At 58.3% G+C, this 16,186-nt stretch overlaps 1 protein-coding gene across 2 annotated transcripts in view; it reads left to right on the top strand.

Moving 5' to 3' along the window:
• Window positions 1–14,919, top strand: part of RBM19 (RNA binding motif protein 19) — a 124,755-nt gene extending 109,836 nt beyond the window's left edge. The window contains exons 24-25 of one of the 2 annotated variants that reach the window (XM_067014262.1): window positions 11,829–11,939; window positions 14,026–14,919. In XM_067014262.1, coding sequence (XP_066870363.1) covers window positions 11,829–11,926 — 98 coding nt within the window. In that variant the 3' untranslated portion in view covers window positions 11,927–11,939; window positions 14,026–14,919. Of the gene's footprint in view, window positions 1–11,828; window positions 11,940–12,625; window positions 13,175–14,025 lie in introns of those variants that run through there. The other variant, XM_067014261.1, reaches the window with a different exon arrangement.
• Window positions 14,920–16,186: the final 1,267 nt, after the last annotated feature.

Here is a 16,186-nt window from a genome sequence, read left to right as displayed (position 1 = left end):
ACCCCCCGTGATTCAGATCTCAGCCAAAGTGTCAGAGATTCTACGTTTCCCCGAAAGTTCCCTTGTGGCACGGCGTAGCTCGTCTCCCTTGAACTCTGTGTTCACGTGTGCGGTGGTTTCACCTCCCTGCTCCCCGAGAGGCTTTATTAAACTCCAGGGGACTAGGCCCTCTCCACGTGCACTGCCTTGGCCCTGCATCTAGCACAGAGTAGGTGCTCGCTCACAGTCGGTGGGGTGAATAAACGAACAGAGGTAAGAGTCCTGATCGTCAGAAGGGCCCGTTCTAACGGAGCATCTAATATGTACTGGGCACTGCAAGAGGAGCCCTGCGTGACGTGCAGCCACACGGCCCTAACCTCGACCCTCGAAACACCGCTGGCCCGAAGGAGGCAATTGTGCGCCTTCTTTTTAAAGATGAAGTCAGGAGAGAAAACAGGAGAGAGCTTGGTCGAGGACACACTGTGTGCAGGGGACATGGCCAGGTGGTTTCATACACCCATCTTAGCCTTGCAGCTCCTTAGAAGAGGTGCTGCTCCCGTTTTTCTGAGGTGCAGACTGAGCCCCAGATGGGTCTAGTAGCTTGCCTGAGGGCACACAGCTTTGCACGCTACAGAACAGCTCACCGATTCTGCCCCTCCCTAGATCCCCGGCGGTTCCTAAATTTCAAATTAGCCCCCCTTTATTGGACCTGGGCTCCACAGTGCAGGTAGGGCCGTGGTTACAAACTACAGCCCCACAGCCAGATTCAGCCTGCAGCCTACTTTCGTAAATAAAGCCTTTGTGGGGAACACAGCCATGCCCATTTTCCACGTAGCGTCTCTAGCTGTGTCTTCGCACTGTGAGGACAGAGTTGAGTAGTTGTGACAGAGACCCTGTGGCCCGCAAAGCCCTAAAATAGTTACTGTGTCCCCTTTTACAGAAGAAGTTTACAGCTCCTAGGGCTTGTGAGATGGCGGCTAATTCCTCCCACATAACCCCCCTTTCTCAGAGAATGTACAATTCTAGAGGCCTCATAACCCCACCCACGTCCTCCCAGCTACCGTCCTCTGCTTCAGAATCCCCAGCTTGGGCTTCCCTGGTGGCGCACTGGTTAAGAATCTGCCTGCCAATGCAGGGGACACGGGTTCAAGCCGTGGTCCAGGAAGATCCCACATGCCGCGGAGCAACTAAGCCTGTACGCCACAACTACTGAGCCTGCACTCTAGAGCCCATGAGCTGCAACTACTGAGCCCGCGTGCCACAACTACTGAAGCCTGTGCACCTAGAGCCCATGCTCCACAACAAGAGAAGCCACCACAACGAGAAGCCCATGCACCGCAACAAAGAGTAGCCCCCGCTCGCCACAACTAGAGAAAGCCCATGCACAGCAACGAAGACCCAATGCAGCCAAAAATAAATAAATAAATTTATTTTTAAAAAAAGAATCCCCAGCTCTTCCTGGAACAGAGGCCGCAGTGCCTTGCTTCCCACTTAATTCATTCACTCACTCAATTCTCCATTGATCATCTAATTATCCAGCCTTACTCAGTACTGAGGACGAAGCAGCAAACAGAAGGTACCTACCCTCATGGAGCTAGTATTTGAGTGGGAGAGATGAATGATTAAAAAAAAAAAAAAGATAATAATGAGAAAGTTATGATCGCAAGCCCTGTGGAGGAAATGCAAAAAGATAATATCATACACTCGGGGGTGTGAAGAGGGAAGAGAGATTCCAAATGTGGTGGTTGGAAAAAGTCTCTCCGAGGAGTCAGTGTCTTTGTGTGATTCAAAGAAGCCAGCCAGCCCAGGATCTGGGAGGAAATCATTCCAAGCAGAGGGAGCCGCAGGTGCAAAGGCCCTGGGGCAGAAGCATGCTCATAGCAGGCCATTGTGACTAGAGAATGAGTCCAGGGTGGAGAGTGGTTGGAAATAAAGCTGCAGAGGCCAGAAGGGGTCCCTGGCAGGGCCTTGTGGGGTGGGGCAGGGAGCCTGGCGTTTATTCAAGATACAGTGGGAAATCCCTGGAAGATTTAAAAAGAGGAGCGCCACGGCCTAATTTACACTCAATACCTCATCCTCGCTGCTACATGGGGCACGCGTTGTAGGGGAGCAAGAATATAGAATAGGAGTCCCACTGTAATTGTCCCAGCAAGCCAGGGCGGTAGTCTGAGCAGGGACGGAGACAGGCAGGGTGGAAAGAAGTCAGTGGATTGAGCATATGTGGTAAAAGTAGAGCTGCCCAGACTTCTGGGAGGCAGGAGGGAAATTAAGGCCAGTACAGAGATTTTTGCTCAGAGCGAGCCCCTCGAAGGATGGTGGTGCTGCGTGCTGATGAGGCCCTGGAAGCTGGGAAGAGTGGGTGGGGGTGCGAGTGATCCGGCCGCATGGGGTTTGAGACACCTATTAGGACTCCCCGTGGGATGTCAAGCAGATAGATCTATGAGTTGGGAGCTCAGGAGTGAAGTCTGGCCTGAGATATAAATTTGGAAGTCATCAAAATACAGATGATATTTAAAGCCTGCAACAGTTCACCAACCCCCCCCCCCATAACTTAATCATTCACAGGACGACACATTTGCAAAAGACTGGGGACCAGGAGAGCCCATTATCCCCATGCCCGCCCTTGCAAATATGCCTCGTTGATCTTGGCCCTGAAAACATAATCATCGGGCTTTAAAAATCACACTCAGGAAAGTTCAAGCAAGTATGTGAAGTCACAGAGTTTATTATTCAAACTCTCCCTCTGCCATGGATCTTTCCGGCTACCTGGAGACAGAAGGTTCCTATAGGCTCCCCTCGCCTCGTTTTTATTCCTCCACTTGGGTGCCTCGTATTCTCTCCTTAAGGCTTTGCTGTGGCAGCCCTTCCTCCAGAGGTGACAGAGGCTCCAGCAGAAGGCAGGTGAGGGAGGACTGTCCCGGATTGCCACAAAGGGTCCTGGCAGAGGAAAGGTCACTGTGGGCACCCAGGGCCCCCCAGGAGGTGTTGCAGCCCTGCCCCCTTGGAAGTGGATGCCCCGCCCCTGTCCAGGGTGCTGAACTTCTTCTTCTTCCTGCCCCAGCCCTGTCGGTGGGCAGCAGCAGGAAAGAGGTTGAAACTGGCCGGGAGACCCACTCTTTCTCACATGCCCCAGGCCACCCCAGCTGATGCAGGCAGAATCGAGAGAAGAAAAATCAAGAAGCAGGAGTCAAGGTGGCTCCTTGGTGGCAACTGCTAGCAAAGGTGCAAATGGCTGAGCTGTGGCCAGGGAACCAGGTTCAGAGAGCCGAACGTTTCTCCCTGCAGAGGTGCTAGGGAGGCTGGGGGGGCCTGGAGCAAGCTGGAGCAGGTGTCCTTGTCCTCCAGGTCACCCCCTCCTCCCCCTCCTCCCTCCTTCCACCCCCCACTCCCCGAGCCTCTTTGAGTGGTGTTTTGGAAATATTTCCAAGCGCTTCGGCAATATCCTGCACACTCTCTCCCCCTTCCCCCGGGAGCGGCTGTCCGTGCGGGGAAGGTACTTGCTCCCAATCCGGCTAAATTGTTATTGACTTGTGTTCTCTGCGTTCTGCAAACATTTCACTCCGCTGTCGCCAGTGAGGCCAGGAATCCCTGCTAGGGCTAACGGGGAAACCAGCTGTGCCGGGCCATTTCTCCTGCTCTTCCTCATCGATCACGGAATTAAACTGACAGAAGGAGAATTTCAGAGCAACTTGGGAGGGGAAGGGGCTGGGCCCAGATTGGATGAGGGTTCGGGGACCTGGGGACCAGAGTGCTGGAAATAGGGTCAGGAGGAGGGTGCACTTGCCTCCAGGGTTGTGGCTGGTGACAGGGGTGGCAGGGTTTGTTTCTGAACTGTAGGCTGGCCCAGGCCTGAGAAACCCAAGGAAAACACACAGACGAGGAGGTTGTTATTACTGCTTCATGACCACGAGTGAAACTAATGGGGTTTTGTAGACAGAGAGGAGAGAGAAAGTAAATCAGAGACCACACTGGTGAGCTGTCTGCTGAGATCACAGATCTTTATTTTGCCTAGAAGATAAGGGGGAGAAAAAGTGTTTTGTTTTTGTTTTAATTAATTGTCACTATTTTGCTATCAGAGGATTTGACCTGAAAGTCAAGATTCTGGCCTCTCTTGAAAAATCAGGTCTGACCCCCCCAGGTCCTACATTCACAAGTGAGATGCTGTCTGCACTAGGATCTGTAAGTGGGAATGTGATGGAGTTAAACGGTCTGGGTGGGTGACTATACGGAGGGCTGCGGACTGCGGCAAAAGAAGAAGGGGAAAAAAAAGCCCATGTAGCTCGACCCCAGCACCTTCACCAGCCCTGGTGGATGGAGAGCCACCAGCCCGGCTGCCTGGAACTCCTGTGTGCCCTGGATGCCCAGATCCCAGAGCAAGATCAACCCGCCGGGCTGCATCAGGGCTTCCCGCTTCACAGGAGCCAGAGCCCTTAGCACGGTGATTCATAACGGCTCCATAGCCAGTGCCCACCCCAGGCCATTTGCATCAGAACCTCTGGGGGTAGGGTCCAGGTATCTGAGGTTTTCCAGACGATTCTATCAGGCTGTGGGTCGGGAACCAGTAGCTTCTTGAAAAACTGGCTGATGCAGGCACTGGGCCGCTGCCATGCGGCCTGAGTCTGTTTCACACCTTCCCTGTTGAGAAGTTCCTTCTGAGGAGTCTGGGCTGGCGTCTCCCGCTGCAGGGCGGGCAGCTGAGTCACGGGGCCACAGGCATCGCCGTGGGGTGACGGGAAGACCCTGGGGCCAGCCTGATCTGCGCTCAAGGCCCCATTCGGGGGGGTCTTCCCCAAGCCCTAGAACAGCTGCTTATGCATCTGCAAAATGGGGCAGTAATATCACCCGGCTCGTGGGAGATCCGTGAGTCCACACCCAGCCCGTGCCTGGAGGCCAGAGAAGCTGGGCTCAAAGCCCGAGGATGCAGGGTTCTGTACCTTCATGTACGGCTGGCCCCGGGTCAGCCTGCTAGGTTCCCAGTTTCCTGAGTACCGCCCGCTCTCTGGGTGTCCTTGGACGACACCTGCATTGTTACTTTTAACGTGACTCAACACCTCTGTGTGCCTGGCACTGGGCTGCGTGCATCCAGGCCTTATCTGTTGACTCTTCTTGTGGCGGGCACTATTGCCACGCCCTTTCTACAACTCGAGTACATCAGACGGCCTGGGACCAGAGAGTGACAGAGCTCAGAGGCCAGCTCTGCCCGCCCTGGGACCCCAGCGTGGCCTCCGTGGCTGCTGGTTCAGTTTCTCCTTTGGCGGCTGTACTCCTAGCACCAGGCCTGGCACATAGTATATATTCAATGACTGTGTGCTGTGAATGACAAGGGTGGAGTCCTCAAGGCCTGAGGTCAGGAGAGCACGTACTGTCCCCAGTTATCAAAGAGGAACGCTGAGGAATGGAGTTAAGGGGCTCCCTTAAATCACCTTGAGGTGGCAGAGGTGGGCCTGGGGCCCAGTCTCCCATCTGCCAGCCCCGAGTAGGGGCTTTCGGATCACACCTGGTTCTTGGGGGACCAGCTGTGTTCTGCAAAGGCACATCCGTGAAACAGCCTCCTGGTACCGAGAAAGGGCCACTCGTTTGGTCTTAGGAGCCAGGCTGATCTTCTCTAAAGAGTGCCCTTTACTCCGTGATCGTCTAGTGCGCGCCTGCTGTAAACAGAGCCCTGGGAGGCACACCCATCGGGGTATTGGAGCGTTTTGCCCATGGGGGCTGCCAGTCTGGAGCCTGGGAGGCAGGGGGACCCAGGAGCAGGCAGCCTCACACGCCAGGCCAGCCGTCAGGGTGCCGGCCCCTCGCAAGACCCACATCCTGTGTCTCCAGCCCCGTAATGTCCCCAAGGGTGGGGACTGCAGGTTGCTCGTGCCCCCCGATGGCCTGGGGCAGCAGGCCGCTGAGTCCGAAGGCTGCGGTGCCTTGTCCCAACCTGGAATCCCACCCTCCTCTCTCAACCCGAACCTCCTTCCTCTCCTCCCCTTGAGGGACAGACCGGAGAGAGGGGCACACCTGCTCCCCCTTCCCCCTCCCCCACAGCCTGTTGGAGTCGCCTCAGGTCCTCAGGTACGGTTTTAACAGGGGAAACCTGCCACACGGGCCTGCACTTTCCAGTTTGCCAAGGCCTCGCCTGCGCTTTGTCTCGGGGAGTAGCAAACTTGGGACCTCCAGGAACAGGCAGAAAACACCCAAATAAACGAGACCTCCCATGTCCAGGGGCAGCTGGCACACACCCCATCGGTTATCCTTAGGCGGGGACATGGGCCCAGTGTGGCCAGATCAACCAGTTTCAAGAGAAACGAGAAATGGAGATTCTTGTGTAGCCTTTCTCGTGTTTACATATCAGTAACTAAGTTTTTTTCCTTAACGTTCCGTGGTGTCAGCAAATCAGATGCCCGTCCGTGGGCAGCCGAATGCGGCCCTGTTTCATCCCATTTGGTCACCTGTAGACAGTGGTGTCTGAGCTTGGGTTTCCTGGAAGCAGCCCCTGACCAGCTAGGAGGGGAGCCAGTTTGGGGGATGCTGTGAGCAGGCCCCACTGTACAGGCCACAGGGACCCCTGAGAGCCGTGTGGCACCCGCCTCAGAACTGTCCCCCGGAGTCGAGGGAGCTGGGACATTTCTCCAGGGGGGCTTAAACTAACCCCAACACTTCCAGCCTACCCTGTGCCAGGGCCACGCGTGCCCCTGTGGCCAGAGAAAGCCCCTGGCCCTCCAGGCCGGGAGCTATGAATATGTCCCAGAGCTGGCCGCTAACGCTGTAGGTGACCGTCAGGAGGGGGCACCCACCGCGGCCGCTGCATCTGTCGAGGGCCGGTGCTGCCATCCCCATGTTATGGAGGAGGGAAGGGACCTGCCCACGCGCTCTCGGTAGCAGTACCCATTCACGACAGCAAGGGCGTCACCTTTCCCCCGTGTCTCCTGCACGCACGCCGGGCGCTGTTGTAAAGGCCTTCAGCGTCTGTGCCCTTCCCATGCTCTTCGGTACCCCAGGAGCTGCGTGCTCTTCAGTCGCTGCCGAGACTGAGCACGGAGAGGGGAGGCCTCGGCCCCAGGTGGCTCAGCCGGTGGGGGCAGCAGGCTTCCCTCCCGTCCGGGCAGCCTGGCTACATACAGCCGGCAACGCCATCAACTCCGAGGCCGGCCGCCCCGGCCGGTCACAGCTGCCGCCTCTCAGGGTTCCTTTCAGGATCCCCCCCCGCCTCCCCGAGCAGCCCTGAAGCTTTGCCCTGTCTCCCGACAGCCCCCCGCCCACCTGCCTGCGGTGCCTTGCGCGCAGGGCGCCAGCGCCAGCCAGGGACGGGAGAGAGACGCGGGCTGGCGTTCTGTCAAGGAATTAATTGAAAAATAAAATCATTAGATGGGAACTCCAGAAATGCAAAATGGTGGCTGGAGAGTGGGGAGGGGGACGGGGGCAGGACTGGGGGGTTGCTGGGGGACGGCTGAGCTTTTTGTCAAGTTAATTTCTTGGGTGTTGATGTTTGGTGACATTCACTTGTTGTTTATCTCCGGGTGCAGCTGTAATACTGAAAGAGAACGCACAGCTTGTTTCGTTTATTTATTTTACACCTTTCTCCGGTTCTGCATTATGTTTGTTCGGTGAAAACCCACTGAGGCTTTTGATGTCGGGGAAATGGGGTTTCAGCAGCTGTTCCCGGCAAGCAGGGCGCTCCGCGTGCAGATGGGGCGGGTGGGGGGGTGCTGGGTGTTGTCTGGGGGCGACTCAGGGCCCCAACGTGTCCTCTGGGGGGGACGGGGCGGCGCTGGGGGCCCGACCTGAGCCAGATACACCAGGCTCCAAGCCCTTGGGGCGCCAGGCTCCCTGCGTGAACTCGCTGGTCCTCGCCATCGCCCCCCCGGGAGGTCGTGTCTCCACCCCCAATGTACAGACAGGCAGGCGAGACCCAGAGAGTACAAGTGACCTGCCCAAGGTCACCGAGCGTTAAGTGGCGGAGCTGGGACCTCAGACTGTCTGACTTCCGGGGGTCGTGGAGTCAGCTGGTCGCTAACGACTTGCCTACCCCTCACCCCACAGCCGTCAGTGGAGACCCCTGTGCCTCTGGTTTCCGGCTGGAGGAGGGGGGACAGTACCTGCTTTGGCCTTGACCAGCCAAATCACTTCATTCATTTACGGGACAACTGTTTATTGATCACCTACTGTGTACCGGCCTTCCTGTGACAGCCCCTGCCCTGCTGGCGCTGCCTGGCCTAATGGCAGGCTGACACATTCAGTCAACACCCCTGACACGAGCAGTAGTAACAAAGGTGGTGGTCTCAGCGCCGTCGTGGAGCCCTGCCCACGTGCTGGCATCATCGCTCTTGTCTCTCCTCAGTGCTCACCACGGCCCCAGGAGGTAGGCATTCCTAGTGGCCCCATATTACAGATGAGGAAACTGAGGCCCAGAAGGGCCAAGTCTGCTGCTCACAACCAGCCCACGCTTGGGCTGTGGGGTCAGTGCCCACCGTTCCTGAGCACAGTTACAATAGGGGCTGGGGACAAGTCAGGCGGCTCTGAAGGGCTTTTGCAGGAAGAAGGAACCCTCCCCTCCTAGGGAGTCAGGACGACAGCAGAAGGCAGCCACAGAGAAGGGGGTGTGGCGGGACAGCCCCGTCCCCCCACGTTATACATGAGGGGTTGAATCTCGGACGGGGCACGTGCCCTGCCTAAGGTCACGCAGCTTGGGAACAGTCAAAGCCAGACGTGGTGGCCACACGCCCTGTCCCCACAGGGTCCTGCGTGCTTTTAGGGCAGGGCCCCTCGGGAGATGCCACAGAGCACAACACAGCATGCGTGGGTTGCAAACTCGACCGTCCGAGGTGGAATCCAGGGGCTGCCAGGTGTTAGCTGGGGTTGGGGGGGGCGCCTCCATTTTCCCACCCGTGAAATGGGGGTGATGACACCAGCCTCCGGAGGGTTTATGAAACTAAGGTGAGACACCACTTGTAAAGTGCCCGCCCTGTGTGTGTTTCCTCTTCCAGCGATGTCCCCCCTCCCTCTGGGCCTCAGTTTCCCCAGTCTCGGTGCCTCTCTTCCCGCCACTCCATTTGTTTGTTTGCTATCCCGACAACTGCGGTTTTACTTTCTAAAAGTTACCCACCTTGGTGCCCCTTTGTATTCATTCACTCAATCATTCATTCATCCATTCTTATGTTCAACAAATGATGACAGAGCACCTACTGTGTGCTGAGCCCTGGGACGGTATCTCCCAGTCCAGCTCACAGTCTGGTGGAGCCAGGCCAGCGCAGTGCTTGGGATGTTCAGGTGGCCGAGAGGCCCTCGGAGCTGGCCAGGCCCCTTGTGACCCTGGGCCGTGCCTCTCTGAAAGGTCCCCGAGGTGGGCTGATGCCCGAGGGGTGCCCTGTGCTGGCCACTGGGGGCACCAGGAGTTCAAGCCCCAGTCCCCGCCTGCAGGATGCTCCTGGGCCAGCTGGGTAAGAACCACCCACGTGCCTGGCACCTGCCCCCTTGCCAGTCTCAGAGTCATGGTCAAGCCGTGGGAAAGAACAAAACTTCTGCCAAGGTGAAAGCGGCAGCTGCCACCATCGTGGCTACTGCTTCACTGGCCACCCCCTCGGGCCCCAGGCCAGCCCAGGAGAACAGGGACCAGCCGTCCCAGGAGCTCAAACCTATCCCCGTCGTTAGCCTCTGGGAGGGGGGTGTCAGCGACAGGCCCACAGGTCCTATTTTGCTGCCCTTCTACTTCCCGGCTCCTACCACATGCCCAAAGATTCAATTTCCAGAGACCATTGCGGACCTCCGGCAATTACTTGGAAACCCAGAGGGGGCGGCGGGGGCGAAGGAGGCAGGTGTCCGCCCCACAGCCCGTCCTGTCCCCCTCCCTCCGCATGACTAACGACTTGGTGATGATGGCCTGAGGCTCCGGCCGGGCGGGCCTCCCACCCCTTCCTCACCCTCCCCGAGGGGCCAGCCCCTCCGCGTGCCCCATTTCTGCCCCATTCGCTCATCCGCTCGTTCAGCAGCTGCTCACGGGCACCCACTAGGTGCCAGGCAGTGTGCTGAGGCAGGGGACACGGCCATGAACGGGATAGCTCTGTCCCCAAGCGAAGAAGCGCCCGCCGTGTGGCGAGAAGCGCTGTGGAGTGAGGAGGGGTTGGAGAGCGGGGGGGACCTGTAGACAGTGGCAGGGGAGTCCTCTCTGAGGAGGGGATGCGGGAACAGGGGTCTCTGGGTGGGAGCGCACTTCGCGGGGCTGGGAGGGGCCGGCCCAGGCAGTCTCGAGATTGCCACGCAGAGCTCCCGGAGCGGGGCAGGAGCCTGCCCTGGAAGGATCCCTCGGGCTGCTGTGCGGGGGGGACAGGTGGCCCTGAGGGTGAGGGCGGAAGCAGGTCCGCTGAGAAGGTGGGAGTGCTCGGGTCAGGCAGGTGGCCGTGGAGAAGAGGAGAAGGGTCAGTGTCCGGGTGAGGTTCTTACGAATGAGATGGAGAAGTAGCCTCAGAGAGGCCAAGTCACTTGTCCAAGACCACCTGGAAGAGACCCAAGATGCTCCATCTCGAGGGCGAGCGTTGGGCTGGGCTCTGGGGAGACCCGCTGCCTGCAGGAGCCCCAGACCCGGTGGGGAGATGGCAGCTAAGGATGGCGGTGGCAGTTTGTCCCACCCGGAGGACTTCACAGAGGAGGTGTTGTTTGAACCAGGGAAGGAGAGGCTATTGGGACAGCATCCAACAGCTGCCTCAAAACAAGCCCAGCATTATCTGGGGGTGAGGGCTGACCGTGAATGAGTGGTTAGACTATAGCGGAGGGACTGACAGAGTCAATCTAAGCCCAGAGCCTTCCCCCTCCCACCCCCTACCCCATCCCTTCCTGGAGGGGCCAAGGGGACCAGCACACCTCCCCCCTCCACCCTTTGTCTCCTGGCGATCTCCGGGCAGCACCTGAGACTTTCATGAAAAGAGGAAAGACGGTGGGCTCTGGTGTGTCTTGGGTCCTGGTTTCACCACTTCCTAGCCGAGTGACCTTAGACTCCCCTGTTTGTGCTTCAGTGCTTTCACCTGCGAGAGGTAATAATAATACCTACCCATGGGATTGTTGAGAAGATAAGAGCCATAGCACAGAGCAGATAATCAATAGCAGTTGCCACCCAGAGGACATATATTTTGCCAAGCCAACCATGCCCTTTCACACTGTGCATCTACCTCCCCTTCCCCGTCTCCTCACAGAGAACTCCTCTGCATTCTTCAAAACCCAGGTCAAATAGCCCCTCTTCTCTAAAGCCACCTCTAATTGTTATTCCCTCCATGCCTCATCTGGAGTCCTGGAGCATCTAGTCACCCAGCATTTACTAAACACCTACTACTGTATGCCAGCCACCTACTATACCATTAAGAGTCTGCAACTCCAAGAGAACAGGAACTTGTTTCCCACCCCGTGCCCTCGCTTGACTCGGCCTCTCTGGAGGTTTTGGCTCCCCCTACATCAGGCAGAGACTCGCTAACCTCTGACCTGCCGGGAAGGGCCTTCCTCCCTTCTTTCCTCGGTGTGTGGAAGATGGGCAGGGGTGGCCGACAGGGCTGGGAGAGAGGCTGCCCCCTGATGAAGTGGAGACTAAGCCTCCGTGTTTCTCTGTCTCCCGCTCTGTGCTCTCTTCCCCCCTCTCTCATACCTCCTCTGATGCTCCTTTCCCCCCCTTCCTTGGCTCTGCTTATTTCTCTGTCTCGTCTCCCCGCCCACCGTGTCTGTACCTGCGCTCCTACCTCCCACCCCTTCCCTGTGTCCCTTCCTGAATCCCCTCCCCCGGCTCCCTGTTTGCACTTCCCTTCCCTCGCTGTCATCTCTCTCCCCCTGCCTCCCAACCCTCTCGGCTCTTCTTTTCTCCTCTCTTGCCATCTGGGCTCCGGCAGAACCCCCGAAGAAAAAGCAGTCTGTGGTGTTGGACAAGATCCTGGAGCAGCTGGAAGACAGCGAGGACGACGGCAAGGAGCAGACCCTTGAGCCCTGAGCTGGCACCGCGGGTATGTGGCTCCAGAGCCCTGGGGACGGGGCCGCACTGCCCGGGGGGGACAGGAGCAGCAGGCAGCCCCCCCCTCCACCGGTCCAAGGTCGGAGGGGACGATGGCCTCGGCCCACTGCCGGGCAACCCGGGCCCCAGACACTGACTGCGCCTGCTCTGTGCCCGGCACTGCAGGGCCAGAGAACAGGAGCAGGATGTCACCGTGCCGGGCAGTCCCTCGTGGCAGCACGAGGATCTGGAAGTGGCAAAAACCAGCCCAGCCATTGGCGCTTCCCGCATGAGTTCCCCCTCTTGTTCCTCCTCCCAGCAGCCCTGAGATGCAGACAGGGCCCCACCGTGCTGGTGCGCAGGTCGGGGTGCAGAGGGACTTCAGGGCGTGTGCAGCTGCACGGGCGCAAGGACCCTCGGGCCCCCCTGCCCACGAGCCGGGCATACTCGCCAGGCTGAAGGCAGCTCTCTGGAGTGGGGCCGTTTGGGCATGAAGCCCCGCTCCACCCAGCACAGACCGGGGACCCCTGCCAGGTCAGGTCAGCTCACCTCCCTGGGCCCAGCCTCCTCCTCACTAACTGGTTCCCACCTCAGAGGGCTTTAGCGAGGAAGAAATGTCATAATCGTGAAGAACGCCGGAAACAGTGCTGGGCGTGTAAGGCGGGCTCCACAAGCGTCTGTTCTTGCTCCCCGCTCCAGGGCTGCTAAGCTGGAGTTCCCGCCTCCGTCTCTCCAAGGCACTGCTCACAGCCTGGGACGGGGCCTCCGTCCTGCCCCTTCCTCGCCACTTGGGGCCGTGAGCCCTGCTTTAGTCACCAGAGCGTCTCCCGTCCGCGCTGACCGTGGGGCCACCCACGAAGCTGCAAACCCAGACACGGGCTCGTTGGTTGAGCCCGGCTGTGTCGCTAACGGCAGATGCCCTCTACTCACGGGCTGAGGACCCTGTGAAATGCACACAGGTCCCCAGCCCTGGCAAGCAGTGTCCCAAGGCTCATCCCAGACGTGGGGTGCCCACGCCTACTCCCGCCTGGAGATTCACACCCAGCACACACCAGGAGGGGGATGGTAGTGAGGAAAGAGCTATAACCCGTCTGCCCTGGGTCTGAACCCCAGCTGTGTGGCTTTGGACCGGCGAGGCCCCCTCTGACCCTCAGCTTCTCTTTCTGTAAAACGGGGGTGATCTTGTACCTACCTCAGAGACGGTGCTCATACTACATCGGTCAATCCAAGTAAAGCCCAGGGCAAGCACTCGTCAGCGTTTTTGTTTCCTTCTTCATCTGGGGCAGCTGGGGGCCCCGAGTGAGAGCCCAGGGATCTTCCGACTTGCTGTGTAAAATTTGGTCTGTGTATTTTTCTGGGAGGAGGTTTCAGTCCACATCAAGCAGTTTTCGCAGTGGCCTGGGATCCAAGCAAGACCACACAGCGCTGACAGTCCTGCAAGGCTGAGCGTGTCCCCAGTTCCCTGGGGGGCAGGTGCTTCCTAATCCATCCTAGGTCATCCCTGGGACATAACGGAAGCAAAAGACACAGACCCGGCGTGGCTCGTTCCCAGCTTTTATAGTGAGGTGTCTCCCCGACATCAGACCATAGAGCCTGCGTGGGGTCCCTCGGGTGACCAGGCTCCCAAGTTTCCGTGGGTCCCAGGGATGACAGGGCTGGGGTCCACCCCCTCCCTCCCCACTGCTTGTCCCATTAGGGGCCACGTGGCTTCTTCTGGTTAAATAAGATTGCGGAGCCGTGGGCCTGGCACGGGAGGAGGCGGCATTGGCACCGACTTCACTGAAGGTACTAGAATGTCCCCAGATCGGAATTCACCACCTCCTGGTGTTGCCATGCCAGCTCGGGCTCTGCATTCAGACCCTTCTGGGTTCCTGGTAACGTCCACCACTCACCAGCCTTTGTGAGCGTGGGCCAGTGACTTAACCTTCGATTCCTCAGTCTCCTCATCTTTAAAATGGGTTGGTGCTAACGGCACCCCTATATAGCAGGGGTATCGTGAGGCCCAGAGAGCTTCAGGCAGCTGCAGGAGGTGAATCTGACCCCAGGGCCTCGGGTGTTTCTTGACCTTCATCCTTTACTGTCTTCCCTGTGTCCGAAAGAAAAAGCAAGCACGTCCCGGCCCGAGCCCAGAGAAAGCTCAGGACCAGCAGAGGAGCGAGGGGGTCGTGCAGCTGATGGCCTGAGGAAGCAGCAGGAGGGAGAAGCACCAGCCACTCAGCCAGCTGCACACAGGGAGACTGTGGCCCCTTCCCTCCTGCCTGCCCGTCCCAGCCTGGCATCTGTACCCCCAGCCCTGGGGGCTTACTGTCTGGGGTGGAAGGGGGCCCCCCCATAAGCAAGCAGAAGCAGTCACTTCAACTCCCCTAGAGATCTCGGGGAAGTGCCCCGTCACCCCACCTTCGTGCCACACCTGGCCCTCACCAACGCCCATAGCAGACTCCACGCTCCCCCAGGAGCACTGCGTTCTCCACATGCAGCCATAAGCTGGATCATGGGGAGTGTAGTTTAAAACCCTTCGGCCCTGCCCCCACGTGCACACTTGGAGCAAAACCACACCCTTCACCACGACGAGCAAGAAGGCCCTGCCTCCCTGCCCCTGCCCCTCCCTTACTGCTCTCCAGCCTTTACAGCCCAGTCCCACCCCAGGGCCTTTGCACTTGCTCTTTCCTCTGCCTGGGACACCCTTCCCCAGCTCTCTTCCTGTTTCCTTCCCCCACCTCCACAGCCACGCTGAGATCTTAGTTTAAGCTTCCCTCCCTTCCTTAGAGAGACAGCCCCGACTACCTTATCGAAAGTAGCCACATTCAGTTCCTCTCCATGTGCAGCCCCGGCCCCCACGTCCTCCTCAGCCGATCCTGTCCCTGTTCCTTTCAGTCACAGCTCCTGGCGCCTGGAGGTTGAACAAGTGTCTCAGTAATCCTGAGCCCTGTCCCCACCCCTTTGAAAGTAACTCTTTAAACAGGAACTACTAAAGCTCATTTTTATTATCATAATCATCATCGTCGTTATTATTGGTATTCTGGAATAAAAAGTATAGCTAGGTAATAATAAAATAAAGCCAGGTCTTTAGCCTGGCCCAGAGGAGGGCCCGTCTTTCCCCCTTTGAGAGAGAGGACTGTGTGAAAGCGTTTCAGAAGAAAAGCATCCACCCGGTGTGTGCCGGGTGAACTGGGGAGACTCCAGGCCTCGGAGCCAAGGCCCTGGGGAGATTGATGGTCACGCAGTGGGGCACGGGGGGAGCTTTCGGGAAGGGGGCTTCCGGTGAGTTTGAACGATGATGGGACATCAGAGGTCCCAAACCACCAGAAGACGTAGGAGAGAAATTCCAGAAATAAAGCACGGAGGTCGCACCTGAGGAAGGATGAGCATTCTGAGGTGGGTCGTGGTGGAAAGGAGACCGTGTATCCAGGAGGGCAGCCTGGAGGGAGTGACCTCTGCCCAGCAGCCCCCGAGCAGGCCAAGCAGAAACGTGGTTTACCCAGTTGCTCCTCATACAAAGCCAAAGCCAGACTCAGGATGGGCCCACGGTTGCCGCGGTGCAGTTGGGAAATAAGTGAGCCCCCCCCCCCCAGAAACGAGCGGTGTTGCTGCGCTTATTCCTAACCCTTTCCATCCTGGGGTTACCCATGGGCACCAATGCCACTGCCACAGTAGACTGGAAGCCAGGCTCGGGCCCTTGTGTCAGCGCTTGGAGGCCATTCCACAGACACTCAGCCGTGGGGTGATCGCAGGGTGTGAGGCCTGCCCCCTCCCTCCTGGGAAACGCGAGCTGGCATCCTCCGGCCGGCTTGCACGCTCTGCAGGGGCTGCTGTGGAGGATCACAGGACTGGAGTGAGCCCAGGTCCCAGCAGAAGCACCTGGACCCTGGGAGGGCGCCAGGCATCTTGCGGCGTCTCAGGAAGCCAAAGGGTGGAACAGCACAGGCCAGAGGCAGAGAGAGGGTGGCGGAGTTAAGTCCTCAAAGCCAACGGCTAATCCTCACCCCCAGTCATTCATTCATTCGTCCATCGAACACTCGGCATCCCTCTGCGCTTGGCGCTGTGCTGGGTGCCAGGAATAGAGGGACAGAAACCCTGGATCCACACGGGAGCTTGTCTCCTGGGCTTGAAGACCCGAGAATCAGGCAGAAGACAATTTCCAGCGGCCTTTGCCCCCGTGTTTTTCCTCCTTTCCTTTTACCGCCTCCTTGGGCTCTTTTGTCTTTTGTGGCAGGGCCCGTCCCTCCCAGCACCCGTCTGTGCTCTGCAGCATCTAGGAAA

Source organism: Kogia breviceps, chromosome 15 (assembly GCF_026419965.1).
Source record: "Kogia breviceps isolate mKogBre1 chromosome 15, mKogBre1 haplotype 1, whole genome shotgun sequence".
Lineage (NCBI taxonomy): Eukaryota > Metazoa > Chordata > Mammalia > Artiodactyla > Physeteridae > Kogia > Kogia breviceps.
The sequence above is the reverse complement of the archived record's forward strand: the minus strand, read 5'-3'. Positions and strand labels throughout refer to the sequence as shown.